Source organism: Perna viridis, chromosome 11 (assembly GCF_037379345.1).
Source record: "Perna viridis isolate PV_CMFRI_1.1 ecotype Kerala chromosome 11, ASM3737934v1, whole genome shotgun sequence".
NCBI classification, from domain to species: Eukaryota; Metazoa; Mollusca; class Bivalvia; order Mytilida; family Mytilidae; genus Perna; species Perna viridis.
This window is the reverse complement of record NC_142455.1, coordinates 16,128,609-16,149,807: the sequence shown is the minus strand read 5'-3', so window position 1 is coordinate 16,149,807 and position 21,199 is coordinate 16,128,609. Positions and strand designations below refer to the sequence as shown.

The 21,199-nt window shown below is 32.5% G+C and overlaps 1 protein-coding gene across 5 annotated transcripts; it reads right to left on the bottom strand.

The window, feature by feature from the left end:
• Positions 1–3,723: 3,723 nt before the first annotated feature.
• On the bottom strand, positions 3,724–20,448 carry LOC148603125 (transformer-2 protein homolog beta-like). 5 transcript variants are annotated; one of them, XR_015916436.1, is made up of 13 exons: positions 20,357–20,448; positions 17,759–17,931; positions 15,910–15,984; positions 15,136–15,150; positions 14,682–14,778; positions 13,482–13,526; positions 12,864–12,992; positions 11,736–11,795; positions 10,716–10,831; positions 9,013–9,027; positions 8,484–8,575; positions 4,586–6,498; positions 3,724–4,167 (listed from the first exon to the last, which is right to left on the bottom strand). XR_015916436.1 is itself a non-coding variant. In XM_088552105.1 (12 exons), the coding sequence occupies exons 1-12, from the start codon at positions 20,372–20,374 to the stop codon at positions 6,488–6,490; spliced, it is 846 nt and encodes a 281-aa protein (XP_088408231.1). In that variant the 5' UTR covers positions 20,375–20,448; the 3' UTR covers positions 3,724–6,487. The 5 variants fall into 5 exon arrangements, 4 of the variants coding, with proteins under 4 accessions (XP_088408231.1, XP_088408233.1, XP_088408232.1 ...); XM_088552105.1 differs by having other exon boundaries at positions 3,724–6,498; XM_088552107.1 differs by having other exon boundaries at positions 3,724–4,909.
• Positions 20,449–21,199: the final 751 nt, after the last annotated feature.

The window sequence follows — 21,199 nt, the reverse complement described above, 5'->3', positions numbered from 1 at the left end:
GTTTTAAACATTAATATCACAATAGTTTACCAGCCAATGCAAAAACGTTCGATATAAAACGAATGTATGTTCAAATTTGCTCTTCGACCAATACTTGTCTGCGTCCATACTTGCTTCTCGCACAATACCATCGCCTGAATATAGCTGTAATATTGCTGCTTGGGCGTCAAACCCCAACATTCAATCAATCAATCGGGCAATACAAGTCTGTGTCCGCACTTGTTATTTTGGTCAAAATCTAAAAAAAGAGGCGCACAATGGGAACATGTAATAAAAATTTCGTTAAAGTTGCACTCAATCCCATTCGGTGGTGCTAGGGGTGTAACGGATAAGAGATGGGTCCCCCTTATGCCCATATTCAGGAAGTCCATGTTTTGCTATATAAAGCCCCCTTTTTTCCATTGACTTGGCTCAAAATCTGAAATACGAGGTGCACCATTGGAACATGTCTTAAAAGATTCTAAGTAACTTTCATTGAATTCCATTCAGAGGTGCAGGAGGATTAACGGATAAGAGATAGGTTCCCGAGTAACGGAAGGAAGGACGGCCACCTCTAAACACTATATACCCCCTACTTTGCAAGTTGGGGATATAATAAGGGTAACAACAAAATTACCAAATACTAATCCATTCCATAATAAAGTAAACTCCAAATTAAATCTGACAAAATAAATATACTGCCGTCATGACTTGGTACAGGAATTTCAAACGAAATGGATGGTTAAAACTAGGTTTTACAGCGTGTCAAACCCCTCTTCCATTGTAGCGAGGATATACAGGTGGTGGTTAAATGACATCGGCAAGCCAAAATGTCATAATCGGTAAATACGTGGTCACATCGGCACCAAGAAAAAATTACAATAAAAAAGTTTCGCCCCGTGCAACATGATACGACCATAGCCAGTAAAACCGCTCACTTGAGGCAAGAGTTGACATCATCATAGTTTTTGAAACACTAAACATAGGGTCTTGCATTTCATTATAGACGCAACTCATTTGGACACAATCTTGCACAATATTTTGAAATTCAATTTAGGTAAGAAGATTTGATTCAGAGTATTCGACCCGTGCAGGTCCGGGTGTCATAAGAATAGGCTTGTAAAATGCGACTAAATAGTGCTCAGAACCCTAGCCAGTGGCTAGGGCGCTCTGCCCACTGAGCAACTGGGTTGTGTGCCCCAGGTGGTGGAATGGGGTACCCCTGGTGTGTTACATACTGGGGTTGTCAGGCTATAATACGGAAAATCTGACCGCAAACCATAGTGGTGTACCGTGTTGGGAAAGATGCCACGTTCCTCGCACGTTAAAAAACCCTACTGTGGTATTCTCCCAGAGTAGGAACCATAGGGCTCTGCCACAAGAGGCTAAATTGCCCGACACCACCCACCTCTACCTATTTCCAGTGGCAATCAAAATTTCTCGTCCCCATTATCCTTGTGTCCCATCCAATTTTTCTTTTCATCATCATTTCATGTTATTTTATTATCCACTTCATGTTCATCGCCTGAATATAGCTGAAATATTGCTGCTCAGGCGTTAAACCCCAACAAACAAACAATCACAGTGTATTCATGGATCACTTTGTTCCTCATTATCTCAAAAATAGTAAATGATAGGGTTATTTTGGTAAGACTACTTCTTAAAGCTCTTGTACTGAGGCTGGATTTTTTAAATGGAATCCAATAAAAAAATATTTCACAATTGCACCAAAAATAAAAAAGTTCAAGTTTTGTGGTGTGGTCCCCTTTGGTCCCTTCCCACTCAAAAACCATCAGAAATATCTGAAATCCGATTGAAAAATGCAGGCAGGGACTTTCATGAAGAATCTAATTTTTAAAAAAAATTTTAACAAAAAATACATACTTGTTTCTGGCCAACTTTGTGGCTCCTTACTCCTCCTTGTCTTAAGTCACAACCCAAAATACCAATCCCAGGCTTCTTTTTGTTGTATGGCACTTTGTAATACAATTTCAAAAAGATTCATTCACTAACAGTCAAGTTATTGTCTAGATATTAGGAAAATGCATGATTCTGGCCTTCCTTTTTGGCCCCTAATTTCTGAAAAGTTCAAAGTCTTTATCCCAAAAATCAATCCGTCTGACCATCGTGGTATAAAATATTGTGGAACAGCACCATAGACATTCCTATGCTTTTAACTGGAGTTGTATAGTTCAATTCAAAAAAAATATTTATTTTAGGCCCCTAATTCTAAAATGTTATAACCCAAAAAATCAATACCATCCTTTCCTTTGTGGTTTGGAACTTTGTTATAAAATTTTAAAAAGATCAACCAATACTCGAATTATTGCACAAAAACCACGTTCTATGGATGACAATATAGACGACAGTGCCATACCAATTTACAATCACAATTTTTGGCATTTTGCATTCGTACATTATGCAATCATTACTCATTGGTTTAGAAGAAATTGAGTATTTTTCAAAATAAAAGACTGATATCTGAAAAATAATTTGGTAAGACTTCGAGACTTTTTGAGGCACATTTCCTTATATCCCTGATTCAGGAGTTATTTACTAACAGTACAGAATTTCCTTATATCCCTGATTCAGGATTTATTCACTAACAGTACAGAATTTCCTTATATCCCTGATTCAGGATTTTTTCACTAACAGTACAGAATTTCCTTATATCCCCGATTCAGGATTTTTTCACTAACAGTACAGAATTTCCTTATATCCCCGATTCAGGATTTATTCACTAACAGTACAGAGATTCATTTACTAATAGTCAAGTTATTGTCTGGACATCAGGACAATGCATGTTTTTGGTCCCAATTTTTGCCCCCAATTTCTGAAAAGGTCATGTCTTTACTCGCAAAAAAAAAAACAATACAAACCTTCCTTTAGAGGTTAGAAACCTAGTTGTAAATTTTATTGAGATCCCTTAACTAATTATCAAATTATGACATACGAACTAAGTCCTATACCAAAATATGACTACAAAATGTTTGCAGTAGTTTAAAATCTATTGGACCCACCATCATGTCCCGAGGAACAATGTGCTAAAAAATAAAAAAGATTGGATAATTTTCATTCAATTTATCGTAAATGAACTAATGTTGATAGACACCAACAAAGACGACAACAGGGTGATACCATTATACAATAAAAAAAAAATTGGTGCGGTCCTATAAAAACCTTAGGATATCCTATATCTGATCGAAAAACATTGTCCTGGATTTTCAGGAAAAATTTAATAAAAGCTTTTGCAAAATTTACTTCATTTTATTGGGATATGGCAAGATGCAACTCTGTAAAATAATTCTTAAAACAGAAATTCATAAAGAACACATTGTCAACAGAATCATCAAAATCAGATTGACAAAAACCTAATTCTATCAATTCTAATTGCACCACCTATTTTTCTAATGACAACACATTTTATTCCCCTATTAAGCCCTGGTTTTCAAAGGAATTAGAGCATAAAATATCAAAATCTATAGGGACCTCTGCCACACCCCTAGGAGCAATGTGTTAAAATTTTGAAAAAAGGTCAAAATTTTCAATATGTTATTGTAAATCAATAAAAATTTACCGACACCAAGGCTGCTGACAATAATAGCATGATACCATTATACATCCACGAAGTTTTTTTTTCGAGCTGTATAGACTAATTATGAATTTGGTATGTAAATTTTCCTAGCTTTGATTTTTTTTAACTGGGTTGGTTTCTCAAATTTTATAAATAAACAGACAAAAAAGGAGGCATCATATTTTTATTGTAGACACATACATGTATTATAACAATCAAACGTTTCATAACAGTGTTCTAGGATTCCACTTTCCCATCACCCAGGGCAAAGTGCAATTTTGGTGCCGGAAATTTGTTAACTATGCTCCACATTCCCTTTGGTAAGTAGGAAAGTTGCATTTTCTAAAGGATTTGTAATATTCGCAAAGCAAATTTCAAGTTTGGGAAAGTTAATCTTCATTTGGAGTTTTCCCATGGAAACCTGGATTTTGAATAATCCTAGAACACTGCATAACCACTATCTTCTTCAAAGTCTAATGAATCTATTCCACTCTTTACCTGTCTTACAAAATATGAAACTCAGACAATCAGTCGTGAACACAACTGATTTGAAATAGTAAGCCACTTATAGACCATACCTCTGATCTTCATGAAGAGGCTTCATTTCTTCAGGCCTAAAAACAGAATTCATTTTTTAACTCCTTCATTTTAAATGCCACAAATTCAACCTGGTGAACTAAAAGCCCTGGACTTAGTTGCACATAGCTCAATTCAGTGTACATGGACTTTAATGATAATGAATCGTCTATTATGGTATGTAGATCTCATACAAATTAGTTGAACTTTTTGTGCAACATAGTCATGATCAACTGAACTGCTACCAAAGCAGACCAAATAGTTGGTCTCACCTAGAAGTTATACAACATCTGTTTTTCTAGTAATTGTCAAATTGATTTAAAAATAATAAAAAAATCTAGTTTTCAGACAAATTTCTTGGTCAAGACTTACTTTTAACTATTTTTTGTTAAGTGTCAGCTACATTTTAAATTCATTGCGTTTAGACATTTCCAAAAATCTTTGCTGAAACCTTACCCTCTCAGCTTTCAAAAAAATCTTCATGACCAGTTTTCTTCTTGCTTGTAACCTATCTTCTAATTCCAAAAATCAAATTATTTTCCTACTGAAATCTTCACGTCTTCAGATTTTTTAAACACATCTTCTAATTGTCATGAAAATTTAGAACAAAGCCAAATATCTTCTTCAATTTCTTCGTTCTTCTTCAACATATTAATATTACTGCCAAAAAAATCTTCTTAAAAATATTCCCTCTTCATTACACTTTCCTTATCAATCTTCTATAACCTCTTCATAATCCTGAATTTTTCTTATTAGTTCCACCAACACATTCTTCTCAACCTTTTATAATACAAAGAATATATGTTAATTCTCTAGTTTAAAACAAAGAAAATGAGTTTACTAAGTTCCTCTGTACAAAACTTCTTAACAATAAAGATACAACTTGTGTAAAACTACCAGTAAAAAGAGCAAGTCATTTTAACGGGATATCTATACATACTTTCTGAAAAATTATCTACATACCAAAAGTTACTTAAGTTTTTGGTCTAGAATGTTCGCCTTCATATCTTAGAAATGGCCTTTACATATTATACAATAAATTCCAAGACATTAGGACACAAGTTGAGATGAAGTACTGGTCTTAGGTTCATCTAAGATTGAAGTATATTTACAATTCATATCAAGTATGGGATACATATACTTTGTATTCTGAAATCTGTGCAATGTTTTTTTATATTTTTTACAAATGTAACAGATTCAAAACTTATTCTAATTCAACAGAGCTTTGTCAAAATGGCATTTTCAATTAAAACAATAAAATACAAAAATATTAATAATCAATAATTTCTTAATTTACAGTAGTAAGTCGTAATGAATATAATGATGGATAGCTTTAATAATTATCTCATTATATTCATAACAAGTTCTGGTCGAGAAAAATATTTTATAACAATTATATTATGCAAACAAAACAAAAGTTAACAACAAATTGTCAGAATAGCAGTTTTTTGTTTGACTTACTGCAATTTCTCTAGTATTAAAATTTCAGTACCAGTCTTTGTAAGAATCATGTAAATTTATCAAAATGTCCATCTCAATACCAACAAATTTGACCAGAAATGTCAAATCTATATTTCAGTCCAGTGTTATTTATTGTAGTGTATACTGCACTTGAATTGTAGTGTATACTGCACTTGCATTGTAGCATATACAGCACTAGAATTGTAGTGTATACTGCACTTGAATTGTAGTGTATACTACATTTGGATAATGAAATTACAGAACATATTTTGCAATCAATCATAAACAAAAAAATCAATTGTTCAATTTGGTTTCTTTTTTAAATTAGTTGTTAACTGTCGTTCTTTGCATAATAGTTATAAAACATAACCAAACATGGCAGATGACTCTGCATCAAGATTCAAGACAAAATCAACAAATTTTAAAGTTTTTTTTTCCAATCATGGCATTAATTAATTAAATGAAAACTGAAATATTGTATTACGTCATGGTCTAGAAACTAGCAGAAACTTACACTTAATGGAGATTGTTTACTTAATGAATCATCAATAACGTCAAAATTATCAATTTCTTCTTTATCTAAATAATAATCTTTTTGAAAACCTCTCCTGAACAACTGTAAATACTTAAGTATAAGTTATCAGAGAATACTTATTCAATGCAATTTCAAGAAACAAAAATATTGTAATTCAAATCCTGGCTGTAAAAAATGATTGAAAAGTGTAACAAAAAGTAAGATATGACATGATGTACAAAACCAACAAAGTTTACATGTGAATGATGAATATCAGATCAGTCATTTCATTTTGTTCTGTTAAATCATCCCTAAAAATAGGGCATGAGTTTCTGGACCAGCACTGTTTTGTATAAAATCTGATGATCTCTGCTTTGTTGATATTAATATCGACCTAGATAAAAGACAACACAGTCATGACAAGGTAATAAACCTGGCCAACTACCAATTTACATACAATATACCTGATTATATACAAATCAGGGATGATTTTACGCTGTCTACAAAGCAGAAATTGGCAAAACCGGAAATAAGTATACAGAAAAAAAAGAATCGTAACGGTAAAATCCAATTTGAAATAGCAGAATTCCGCTAAAAAGCGGAAATAAATCATCCCTGATAAACATACATATGCAAATTTTAAAAAATACTTTCTACTATACCAATATGAACATAGAATAAGTATACATTAAAAACTGTGAGTGACCCTGGTGACCATGCAAGAAGCTCACATTTGCCAAACAGTCATAAATCTGGCCATCAGTTAAAAACCTTTACAGAGCTTATGTAAGTTGATGACTTGTATACAGGTGTGTATTCACCGACATAAAATAAAATTTACCTTACCTTACCCTGACCTCAAAGGAACCAAGACAAAAATTCATAACGCTTATACCTGAGGAACAATCTTATCATCTTCCGCTGAATTCTGTCCATTTATTTCAATGAAGATTTTTTAAAATAATAACATCAAAAATAGCATATAAAGACCTACCAAAAAGGGCAAAAATTAGAACAAAGGTAAACAGAATTTCCTGCAAATTTAACAACAGATAGATTTCCAAATGTTGAACACTTTTAAAACATGTCAGAGTTTGGTGAAACCACATGATTTTGGAGATATATGTGAAAAACTACTGTCCAACCCCTTATTCTATTTTTAGCAACAAAGACATTTTTTGTAGATGGATCAAAAATCCCCACATCAGTTCTAGGCAGAATATCCTCAGAAACTTTCATACAATGTTAAGGCTAATTGGTCCAGTAGCGTCAGAGATTTTTGGTTTCAGATAAATAAGTGAAAAATTGCTGTCTGACCCTTATGTCCCATTTTTAGTAACAGCGGCCCAAGACCAAAATATCAACATCAGTTTGAGGCAGAATATCCTAAGGTACATTCATACTAACTTTGGTTCCTATTAGTCTAGTAGTGTCAAACGTAAAGATTTAATAACGTTATAACATAAAAAAAAAACAAAAATCATCTAAAAAAGGCAACAACAACTTGGCTTAACAGATTTACATGAAAAATTTGATCAAAACTAGATCTCATCAAGCTATAAAATTTTACCCCGTACTAGGATTTTGCTAAACATAACGGTTTTGGAGATATATGCAAAAACTGTCTGACCATTGTTCTATTTTTAGTTATGGCGACTACAATTTTTAACAGATCAAGAATCCCAATATCGCTTTTATGAAGAATATCCTAAGGACCATTCATACCAAGTTTGGTTTAAATTGGTACTGTAGTTTCAGAGAAGAAGAGTTTTGAAAAATTATTTAAGACTTCAAATATATATTATAACAGACTGAAAAATTCACAACTTACATTATATACTCTGTCCCAATTATGATCCAATGGAGCAGTGTGGTGAATACTCATCACATTTTGCAACATTATTATATATAATTAGTCTAAGGCCAAAATAGAAAGATATCCTAGACTCTCATCCCATCCTATCCTGACCCAATTTTTTCACCCTCCCTGAACAATTTCATTCTGATTTTTTCCTAATTAAGGTCAAATTGATAGCATGTTTCACTTAAATTGATAAAAATAAAAAATAAAATTTGCCCACCCACCCATAATTTTAAAAATTGGACGAGAATCTAGGATTTTTTTATGATGGCCTAATTGGATGTGGGAACTCTCTACATCTTACTGCTAGTGCATTAATATACAGACATACAGCATGCCTGATAAGGATCAACATAGAATGTTGATACAAGGATGCATATAAATATTAAGTTGCAATGCAGATTTGGTCACTCCCTCAGGGGGGGATTCAAACCCCTTCTCTGCTATAACATCAATGGCAACACCAACTGCCCTAAGTTCCAACACTCTAGACCACATGGCCTACTGAATAAACTTACGTGGTGAATATGATCTTGATCTGGACCTAGAGTAACGACTTCTACGGCTGTGGTAAGGTGATGGGGACCTATAGCGCCCACCGCCTCGACTACTAAAAAAATAAATCTTTCATGATAATAACTACATTACTTTTTGCCAAAGGTTGCCACGAGAAAAAGTTCAGTATTATTGACTTAACCAAGTTAACTAAGCTTATCTTGATTTTTCTTTCTGTGAAACAGCAATGGCAGGTATCTCTAAAAGAACTAAATTTTGTTTTCATGTGAATGAAGAATCTGAATGTTACAACCTATTAATTTTTGGACTTAAAAATTGCAATAAATGATAATCAATCCTTGACCTCCTAACTTACATGTAGGAATAACACATTCAATAGAAATGGTTTTTTTTTTCAATTCTTATACACGTTAAATTTTTCAACTACCGGTAATAAAAACTACAGACATCACAAGTAATTAGGATAAATTAATTATTAATTAAAGTTCTAGAGCCCTACTCACTTATTACTCTAAGGCACTGATACATTACCTTTCTCTTGGAGGCCTGAAATAATCAGACACAAAAAATTAAAACATTTCATACATTATTTGAAATTATTGTGTAATATTACATGAAATATTATGTAATATGAAATTTCATTTTACAACAAAAGCTTCATACTACAGAATAATTCATATTACATTTATTTCACTTTATTTATTAAAGCTTATACAAAATTATGTAATATTATATAAAATATTATTTAATATGAAATGCTTAACAAGGCACAGCCTGATACAACTGCAAAGATAAATCCTAGGATGAATGAGGATACAACATTCAAAGTCAAGGCAGCTCTAAATTTAGTTTGAGATTAAATGCTTGAAATTGGGTAAAATTCAGACCAGAAAACAAATGTTCTAAGAACTTTAAAACAAGTAAGAACTTTGCATACAAAATTTATTATCTTTAAGGAATAGTTTATGTCAGACCCCTTTTTTTCCCTATGTTTTTGCCAAGAAACATGGGAAATGATTGGTTCAGGCCATATTTTTTTTCAAAAATGATACGTGTCATAACCTCAAAAATCAATTTCAGATTTTCTTTTGAGGTACAGCACCTTGTGATACAATTTAAAACACTTTTACTTTTACTACAGTCGTTTATTGTCTTGTCATCAGGAAAATGTTTGTTTCTAGCTTCCTTTGATTCCTTATTTCTAAATGGTTCCAGAGACAACCACCAAAATCAATCCCAACCTTTTTTTTTTTTTTTGGTATGGCACAATTTATGTTTCATAACAGTGAGATCAAAATACTCATGAATTTATACTCCAGATAATGTATGGACAACAAATGTTCCTATATGACAACAGCATTAAAACCAATATCAAACACAACAAGATGTCACACACTATGCTGTGCTGAAAATACCCCCACTCAACTATTTCAGTCAAAAGGAGAAACGGTACAAGTCATCATGAAAAAGCAATATACCAAATATATAAGCATTCCTCCAATAGAAGTTAAAAATCTACTACAAAAATTTCCATTATGAACCACCTAAAAAATTACTAATAAATAACTTAAAAATTACTTATAAATCTTACATGAACACACAGACAGACAGATGAAAAAAGTGTTATCTATAAATCTATAAACCTGTCCAAACAAACATCTTTTGGAATGTGCAACTTGTTCAGTTTAGACAAGGCTTACATGGTGGTTTTCACAGGTTCATTTTTACTTATATACAGGGACTACAAGAATTGTCTGGATTAGACAGGTTTTCAGATTATTCAGGGTTCTGTTTAGACAGCCTTCGCTATATTTTGAAAGATTTGAAAATATGATTTGGTCCAGAATCCAAAATTAAAATGCAGATTAAAGCATTAATAAACTCAACAACCTAGGGTAAGGGACATAACTCTTGAAATCAGTGATCTGTTTGTATCATATTCAATTCCACCCAAGCCTATCAAGCTTTCACTTGAAACAAAATGAAATAAATCCAAGTTATTTCAATGCTTACATGAGATTGATGTAAAATGCTGAATACAAATGTTCCAATGATTTGTAAGAGTTGTGTCCCTTACCTTAAGTCTACCTCCTTAAATGTTCCTTTGTTTCAGGAAATAAAAGAATAAGTATGGGATCAATTTTTTTTTACAATTAGCAGCATATACAATTGTAAATTTCTATTAATTCAAAAATGATCTAGTTTTGCCTTGATTATTTTGATGATGCCCTTACGTCGTTGGTTTGCCTAAATAAATTCCAGGAGTTGGCGTGTGTGCTCTTTCTGTAATGGAGTAATCCACTCTGATTCTCCTCCCATCAATCTCTGTACCAGCACTTCTGTCTTTTGCCTACAAGTCAAATAAATACCATAGTTTATAGTAATTCAATTGTGGGATAAAATAATTAATACCTACAAAAAAGTGTCCAAAGGATATGGATATATCTGTGAACTATAATTCATATTATAAAATACAGATGTTCCCTAAATAGGACAACGACAAATGAAAATGACCATGAGAAAATGAAAGTAATTTAATATGGATTTTATTGGAAGTGCCATTTTGTTTTGGTTTTTGATACTGACTTTCTCACAGTAATCTCAGGCTTGTCCTAACGGGCTCGACCTGAGATGTGCATGATAAAGCCAGTTTCAAAAACCAATTGGCTAATATTCTGTATGTAACAAGAATTTATGTTAAAATAACACTTTGCACTAATATGGAGTAGACATTACTTTTATAAGTGAACATGGTGAGCTTCACTATCAAGTTTCATTTTTGCCCTCAAGACACGAATTAACGTGGATAATACAATCAAGGTTATAATTTTGTCAGATGGGTTAGGCACAGGAAATGGAGCAATAGTACAACAGAGAAGGATATGTATGTACATCCAAATTTTCCTAACTTTTATCAGATCATATTCACTTCTTTATTTAAAAATATTATAAAGGGTCAAAACTATTAGGAAAGAAGATGTTACTTACTGATATTTAACCTTTTACTGTATATCATTATTTCTTTGGATTATTGAAATGTTAAATTTTCTCAGTAAGGACAGTAATTTTTGCTACTTCCAGGACATAAACTTTTGTGTTGGCTTATTGGGGAACCTTCAGGGAAATTAAGATAAATGTTATAACTGTAAAGCTCACACCCCTTTGCACAGCTCAATATGAATAATTTTTAATTCTTCCCTCCTACTTAACAGCTGATAACAATGCTATTTTTCTTAACCTTTAAAAAAACTTACCTCGATTGCATCCTCAACAGTTTTAAAGTAAATAAATGCAAACCCTCGAGACCTTCCACTCTGAAAAAAAAAATAGGATTTTTTTATTACACAGTAATATATATTCTTCAGTAGGATTGATTGATTGTTGGGGTTTAACGTCCGAGCAGCAATATTTCAGCTATATTCAGACAATGAACATGAAACGGATGATAAAATGAACATGAAATGATGATGAAAGTAGGTAAAACACCCGAACATTGTAACAGTCAAATATTTCCATTTTTGTAAGAAATATATCATTGCAATAATATTTTGGTTTTTTGTTACATTTTTTTAAAACTTATAGTCATCAATGATCTAAATAAAGTTAAACATTGAAAACATACCTTTTCCCTTGAAATATCAATTTCTATTAATGCACAATTTTCCCTGACAAATTGGTTACAAGAGATAAACACAAATATACTATTTGGGGGTCAGCTGCAATCTTCCCTGTGGTATGTGGGTTTCTTCGTTGCTCATAGAAGACTGATAGGTACCCTTGGGCTAACATTTTCATCCAGGTGGGGTTGTTGTCTCTTTGACATATACACTTATTATTTTATATGTATTTACACAATATTTTTTGTGGTAATAGATCAAACAAGTCAGTACCATAAAGTGATGAAAAGTTAACTAATAAAATTCAAGTCACAGCTTTGAGCAGCAACCAAAACCATTTACAACATATGCCCAATTAAGCCACACACCAAATTTGAAATCAATCCTTCAAGAGTTTGATGATTGCAATTTAAGTCAGACCACACTTATTAAGGATATTTGCTGGTCATGTTCCGACATTTTTGTCAGACTTTTGTACTCCTCTGGTTTTATCCATTTCGTAGCATTTCAACCACTTTTCTTTTCATTATTTCATGAAACACACTTTTAATAGATACACCTTCTAAGTCAGAACCTATGAAAGATCTAGAGAAAACCTTTTCCCACCAAAATTTCAAATGCTTATATCTCAAAAATGAGCACACTGACCCATCCATTTTTCTCTTCTTAATGATTTCACATCCCTTTGAAATCATTATTTTTTAAAATGAGCAAATAACATTCTTATTAAAGTGGGTACTCAAAATTGTCATTGATATAACATACCTGTCTGTCATATACCACTTGTACTTCTGATATAGCTCCATATCTACTGAAAACATCCCGCAAGTCCCTCTCCTGTGTATATAAACTCAGACCAAATATACCAAGGCAACGAGTTGGCTCAGGTTTGTCCTAAAAAAGAAGCAAGAGAGACGCTTGCCCTAAAATATACTACTTTCATCTCATTATGACCTTGTCCATTTAGCAGAAAAAATCATAAATGTCAGAAGAATAGAAAATAAAACTATAATCCTCATTTTTGCTAAAATAAAGGTAAAAAAAGTTAAAGACGTAAATTTGAAGAGATGTTACCATTGTTTATGTATCCTTTAGAATTTTTCCGACAGTCGGTATAGTTTCGCTTTTTACCCTTTGACCATGGAAACGCAAGTCACCTGATCAAAATTCTGTTTCCAGATTAGCCAAATACTAATAACTTACTGGTGTTCGAAAAAGGAAATTGAAATTGCGGGCCATGCGTTATTTTCTGATGAAAATATAGGTTAAAAAAAACCCCAAATTTTACTGCGTCAGCTATCTTTTTTTAAAGATAGTACTTGTTTAAAATGGGGTTCAAGCAATGATTCCAGAGTGCTCAATTGAATATCTAAATGTACGTACCCTGTTCCCAACATGTCTTCTTCTGTTTGACATTGGAGAAGTGTCCTGAAGCAAAAAAATCAAATAAAACTATAAAGTTTAAAAACATTGGCACTTGAGGCTTCGGAGTTGACATTTAAAAATGAAAGCAAAAGGAAAAATCAACTAGAAGCAAGAAACATTATATCAAAATTTCATGACATTCAGTTCACTACAACTGAAATTGATGCACAGAAATGAAAAATAAAACAATGACAACAACAACGACATCATCATATCATCATGATTCATCTGCAATTTTTTGCAGTCGACAGTAACTCCAACAAGGATCAACAGATTTTCATGAAAACAACTCAATGGTTAATTACATCATGCTGAATTCTTTAAGTGAAAAGTCAGAATTTGCGGTTTTTAAAACTGCAAAAAAACTGCTGTTAAACATAAAGCTTATTATCACAAGAAATTTCAACTTCAAGATATTTGATTTAAACACGGCAGGGGCATTTCTTTAGACTTGTTAACTTCAACGACTACTGCCATACTGGCACTACTAAGATAAAGATCTGAATCCAAAATAGATACCTTAAACGTATTAATTTTCGCGGTTGCTAATTTTCACAGATTCTGTCAAGTGAACATATTTGCGGGTATCAATTTTCGTGGTTTCAAAAAAAAAAAAGATTAGCGTTATATAGTGTTAAAAATCAATTCTGCGTGTACTATTTTTCAAGGTTTTCTGTCCACCGTGAAAATAGCGAAAATTAGTATGTTTACAGTAATCGTAAAATACTTCACATGGCACCAACACTGACCACTAACAGGCCTGAAATACATTTTTCAGAAATTTTTATATAGTGACTGTTGGCCTGTAGTAGTTAATTTTATAGGCCCACCTACATTTGACAAGCCTTGGACCCCAGACTACTGCTTAATAGTGAAGACTGCAGTTGGGGGAAATATGGACAACCATTTTAACTTGATACAGCTTTAAAATTTGATTGGGATTAGACGTAAGGAATTCAATAAAGACAACAATTTCAATAATCTACCTTGTCAAGACTAACACATGTAACTTACCCTTCCTCCCCTGTATCTGGGTGGTGGTGACTAACACATGTAACTTACCCTTCCTCCCCTGTATCTGGGTGGTGATGACTAACACATGTAACTTACCCTTCCTCCCCTGTATCTGGGTGGTGATGACTAACACATGTAACTTACCCTTCCTCCCCTGTATCTGGGTGGTGATCTGCTGTAGCTCCTTCCATAGCCAGATCGTTTTGAGTAATTATTTCTCTCTTTATAATAAGGGGATCGACTAGAAAAAAGGTAAAACATAATTAAGAACTGAATTTATTTTTGTTATTAACATTAACCACAATGTTTTAAGAATTGTAACAAAAAAAAACCAATAAAAAACATCCGCTCTTTTGATCTTTCAATTGTTCACAATCATACGTTGTGAAGCATGTCAGTGTTTTTTTTATAAATAAAACATTTAACCGTACCCTAAGAAGAATTCAATATTGAAACCCAGGAATATGAGCAACTCATTCATTTTATGCACTACCAAGACACGATTTTTACTCAGACAACAAAAATTTCCTGATACCTAACACAGTCTATCATAATTTTCTAGCTCAATCTATGCATCATTCAATATGTAAATACTTACCTTCTACTTCTTGAACTGAAATTAAAATATTAAAGTTCTTAAATACAATGTAATACAGCTATCATAAATTAGTTACACCAAATTGTTATTAATACATCACATGACACTGGCATCTCAAAATATATAAGACCAAATTAATTTGTGAAAAGGGTATTTGACATTTTCCCAAAATTTTCCTATTATTCACATAGAACTACTGAGTTTTCATTTTGCTTCAATTATCAAAATGCTAGTAAAATATAACTAAATATTTCTACATGAATCTTAAGAATAATGATTCCTGACCTCATGATACAAACATTCCTTACAAGCTGCTCTTGTGTACATATATTTAAAAACAAAAAATCTGTGAGCAATGACTCACTAGTTATTCAATCACAATATATGGAAGAAAATAGTCATCAGTTATGAAAGCTCAGTACATGCAATATTGTATTTTATGAAACACTTAAAAGAGATATTTACCTCAGCAATGGGCCTCAGCCAATATCTCTTTAAGTGTTTCATAAAACATGATATTGCATGCACTGAGCTCCCATAATTATTTCATGCCATTTCTCTTAAGAAAGTATAAGACGTTTCCATCTTGATTTTTAAAACAAATATTTTGTATACATTTAATGTAGAATAGTCAAGAATAATCAGTCTTATGTATATATGTATGTGTTTGTTTTTTATGTCTTTTAAATGTCAACAAATGTAGACAAATACCTACAAAATGTATAAGATTTTTAATCTAATTAATATTGACTCTGACAATATTAGGGTACTTACTATCTAGAAGACCTTCTACGATAAGGTGACCTTGATCTTGACCTGGAATATCTGTTATAACTGTGACTTCTAGACCTATAGTACAAATACATGTTCATTAACATCATTTGAAGAATTTTATTTGAAAATTTATTATAATGATCAGTAAATTATGATATACAAGTAAAGTGTATGAACATTTCAATTTATACATGTATAATTGGGTATCAAAATTTTGGGGTATGATAAACAGCTCTTGTTATGGATTGTGATTATTTTTGTAGCCTTACTTTACAGCCGAATTTTGGCTGAATCCCATGGGGAGTCCTCCAAAATGTTTTAAAAAAATTCTTTTTTCCATAACAGAGGAAATTTCCCAATTGTTAGGCATAATTTATTGAAACCAGGTAACAGAAAGGCAGTGTTCCTAAAGAAGTATTTTTGGTTTTAATACTTTGATTACTTCTAGTGCTTGTTCATTCTTGGCAAGTCATAATCAAAAGTCCAAAAACCTATTTGTCAGGTCAATGCCAGTTTTCATTTCCATAAGATCAGATTCTATCCCTGTTACCAATCATCCCCTTATTGTGAGCAAAATCCCTCACAATTCCAAATATTACATAAAAAAAAACTAACAAAACAGGATGCTACAGGCATTCCAAAAATTGGACCATTGTTCAATAAGCTGAACAGTAAAAGTTCTACCTGAACAAATACCAGTAAGACTGGCAAAACTGATGAGGAAGTAAAAATGTGATACAGGACCTTTTAACTTATGTTTTGGTCTGTACACAATACATCCTAAGTCAACTACATGTACACTGTACAATCAAGGATGACACCCAACTTAGAGTAAGTGATAGATCTATCCATAATGCCATTCTAGTTAACAACTTCGTCCTGTTTTTTAAAGAATTTCATAAAGGGATCTAATCTTATCCATACACATAGTGTATGGCTATATATATATACACATGAACATGTAGTCAAAATTTAAAAAATGCTTGTTTTTGTACACCTTTTTCTTAAGGTGTATGGTATGGTACCATGGTGAAAAATTTTATCAAGATTTACTAATATTCAAGTCATTGCATCAAAATAAGTGTCAACAAATGCTAAGTGTATTCAAATGACGACAGCACCATTCTGCTGAAGGACTGTAAATTTTTTGTGGTCCTATAAAAACATGTGTTTAAGTACACAATATTGTACTAACTTCAATTTCATCGTGCAGCACAGCATTGTATTCATGTACATGTATAAGCACTTGTGTCATGCTGATTTCCAACAAATAGATCAAAAAGAAAGAAATAATAAGAATAGATCAATATCATGAATACAACTACAAAAACAGCTAGTGAGCTACTTCAAATAAAGCATGAATTAAAACTGTTAAGAACAAGAGACCAACTAATGATAGGTCATACATTTATGTTACACAAAAATTAATTTTAAATATCAGTCTTCATAAAAATCAAACAGCAGGTGATTAATGCATGAAAAAAAAAACCTCCAAACTCACTTTAATTTCTTGTTCAGAAATAGTTATGATCATATAACCAGCTTTTCATTTGGTTGTTGCACTTTTCAGATAAGTTCATTGTACATAAAATTTTCAATTGCAAGAGTTATTGTTCTTGATTTGGTTTGATTTGGTTGATTTTAGCGGGAGAAAAATGTATGACTTTCTCCGAAGTACAGATCTGAATAAGAAAGGATTATCAAAATGTAAAAAGATAACATACAAGTACATGTATGTAAACCGAAAATGCATCATTTGTTTGGTGGGGTTTTCTACACCATGAATCACTTCTACCATTGGCAGTGTCTGAATTTTCTATGGACTGGCACTTTTGAAGAATATATTAACCTAGAATAAGAATATTTCCTCCTCCTGTGACCCCTAGATCTGGATCTGGACCTGGAACGCTGCCTGTAATTTCCTCTCTCTGAGTGATAAGACCTACTTCTTGATCTAGAACCTCTGTCATCACCATGATCAGATCTGGAGTCTGGTGTAACAGATCTATCAGATTCTCTTTCCTATCAAATGTACAAAATGCAGTGTCAATAAAGAAATGAACAATTGAAGTGAAACTAAACAGTTCATGACATAACAAGACCCATAACATGTCTTGACCACTGTCACCATATGTTTGTCAGTAAACATGTAAGAATAAATAGTACACTGTTCAAGAAAATTTGGACACATGTACATGTAGTATGCACAAATGTACTGCTGAAAAATGGGTAAGTTAGACAGGTAAATAAAATGCTTCATGGTGCACAGCTACATGTTGAAACATTTGTATGCCCCCAGAGAAAAATATGGAAAATATATAAACAGTAAAAAAAAAAAGAATCGTAACGGTAAAATCTGGATTTCAATTACCTGAATCCCGCTAAAAAGCAGAAAAAATCTTCCCTGAAAACTAAGCAGTGTGCAAATTTCAAATTGAATGAAAAACATGTCAATACTAGTGTTGTCCGACGGAGTTATGCGTATCCTAGCTGCAAAATCGTAGCTCTTAGATCTTTTTTTTTCATTTTCATACATGTGAACCTACCAGCAGTTTTTCAAATCTACCGGAAATAGAACCTTCCTACCGTTGAAACAGAAAATCTATCGCTATCCGAACTGTTATACTGTAAACAAATTATGGAGGCCATTTTTTTTTATTTACTGAAGGAAAAAATCTGAGAGGATCGAAAAGCGGCATTTCCAGTTGATCTAAGGTAGACAGGTGAACATGTTAATTAGGGTCATTAACAGTAATTTAGAGCTTTAGTGGTTGTCAACGTGACATTATTTAAAAGGCATGATGATTATATAACAAAAGGAGATGATTGACAATTATCCCAAGTTTTAGTGGCACAAGCATAAATGATTAAACCATTTATTACCAACGATTGGGACTCATTGTGTAAATATTGATGTGGGACATCAGATCTTTTGATGGTTATGGAAACATTGACCATGCATCCACTGAAAATGAAATTGACTCAAAGTATGGCTTGATTTTTTTTTTATCCAAGTCAACAGATGAACTATGCGAATTTTTCAATTTGGAGCACTCTCATCAATGTCAAAATGCAGAAACGTAATATTTCAACTTCAGCACCTCCTGCCAAGAAAGCAAAGTACTATTTCAAATTCAATGCTGCATGGAAGTCAAAGTTAAAGTGGAGCCAAGCCAGTAATGACTATTTGAAATGAAAATTATTTAATTAACAGTAGCTATATAGTAATGATGACACTTTTAAATTAAAAGTTATTTATGTTTATGATGTTCTTGTAATGAAAATATTGTCATTAATATATAAAATCATTAAAAAGTGTTAATTCATCAAAAGGGTCATTCCAACCATTCAAATAGAGTATTCAACATTTTTTTTCATGAACAGACTTGAAACAAGGTTTTCCATAAGTTTCTCACATATTTGACTTGTTATGCTGTGAAAAAAATGCCATTAAAAGAACCTCCAGTTTTCAAACCAAATATCCAGCAGAAAAATGACAAATCTCCAGTTTTGAAGAAATGACTTTATAACGTACGGATATTGCGATCTAACATTTCAAAAATACAAAAAAATAAAGAGCTCTACGTTTCGCTGCTATGCACATCCAACAATAAATTACAACTGTCTTTCTTTGAATTTACTCAAGTTAATTTCAACAAAATTGGCAAAATTCCTTGCTTTTGATTAGTCCGAATTCCCTCTGCCCCTGCATCCCTTCTATTTTTTATTTGGATATTGATATATCAGGTTGGGGTCAGAACGATGTGCCATACAAAAAAGTTGGAGATTCAGCGGTACCACGGAGTACCACCCTTCAACCGCTTGTAACGATTTTCAAGCTGAAATTGTGCATGTCACACCTACCTAGTTTGATTCTGGAATAATTTTCCTGTATGCTGATACCAAATCTGCTACAAAAATTTCATTTTTCATCAAAGTTTTGATCATTTTCAATGAGAGACCCAGTTTTGTTAACATTTTGAACTGTAATAAAGAGTAGGCGGAGCTTGTTACTTTAGGAACGGAATGAAGCAGAAATGATTCTTAAAACCGGAATCTAACAGAATATTTCAAAATTCTGCTGAAAAATTACGCGTCCGCTACCATTCCATTTTTGTATGGCACATCGTTCTGACCCCAACCCGACACATCAATATCCAAATAAAAATAAGTAGGCTTGCAGAGTCAGAAGAAATTCGGACTAGTTTTTGATGTGGAACAAACTCTGACGTCCCACGACCCTAGCTTGTTTGTCGAATCAGTCGTTGGACGTCAGTGCAATCTCCTACTACGCGCTCCTGTGACAATGTGCGATTTATCACAATCAGGTATGCAACTTCAGTGCACTACAAAATGCGACATAAAAACTCGCTTTTCTGAAGTTCAAAGACCCTCTTGACACACATCTATAGGATGTATTCAAGCAAATTACAATCAAAATATCTACCTCGCGGTCAGAACTCATTGTGTAATTTTTGGACGCTCCTCTAACGTTAATTGCGGCAACAAAATGGTGATATACCGTAGGGTAGTAGTAATTAAAGACCTTAAAAGATCGGAAGAGATCTGAGATAACAGGGGAAGCCTGAAGGCGATTAGAGTGTCGGATTTTCATTTTATTTGCCTTATATGGTAGATCAGGGAGTGTATATAAAGAGGGAAAATCTACATCGAACACTGCCTTGCAATTTGGCTATTTATTAGTTAATTCTCTCAAATTTCTCCGTTAAAAATAGGGTAACTTTGCAGAGGGTGTTTGTTAAAACCACTGGATGTATTTTTAAGAGTGAAGTACCAAATAATAGAAAAAAATATTAGAGAATGACAAAATGTATTTTTTATCTATCTAAAACAAAAGGAATGTAATTATTTATAAGACAAAATTTACATGTTATTTAGACAAATAAGCAAAAAAATTACTTTTTAAAAGTTCATTAAGGATGATTTTTCATTGAATGTTTGTAAAAACTTTTGCATTTATTAAAATGACATTACTATCAAATGGAAGAGAAACCTCTGCTATAAGTCAATGACTTTTTTAAATAAATGTGCTTTGAATAACAATAAAATGTGACTAAATAAATGTACATATGTCTTGAGAAAGAAATATCAAAATTTTCATTTTCATAAACTATACCACCAGTAAGCTGTTAATCATTATGTCTCTGTTTGTTCAAACATATGACTTTACTACCAATTGAAACTTTCATATACATGTGTATGTTGTTTTATCACATGAAGCCATTGTGCACCTCATATATATATATATATATATATATATATATATATA

Excerpts from the sequence above, each read along its gene's own strand:
- LOC148603125 (XM_088552105.1), bottom strand. Across the intron at positions 12,993-13,481 it reads GAAGACATGTTGGGAACAGG|GACAAACCTGAGCCAACTCG; the intron begins GTACGTACATTT and ends CTTCTTTTTTAG. Across the intron at positions 11,796-12,863 it reads AAGTGGTATATGACAGACAG|AGTGGAAGGTCTCGAGGGTT; the intron begins GTATGTTATATC and ends TTTTTTTTTCAG.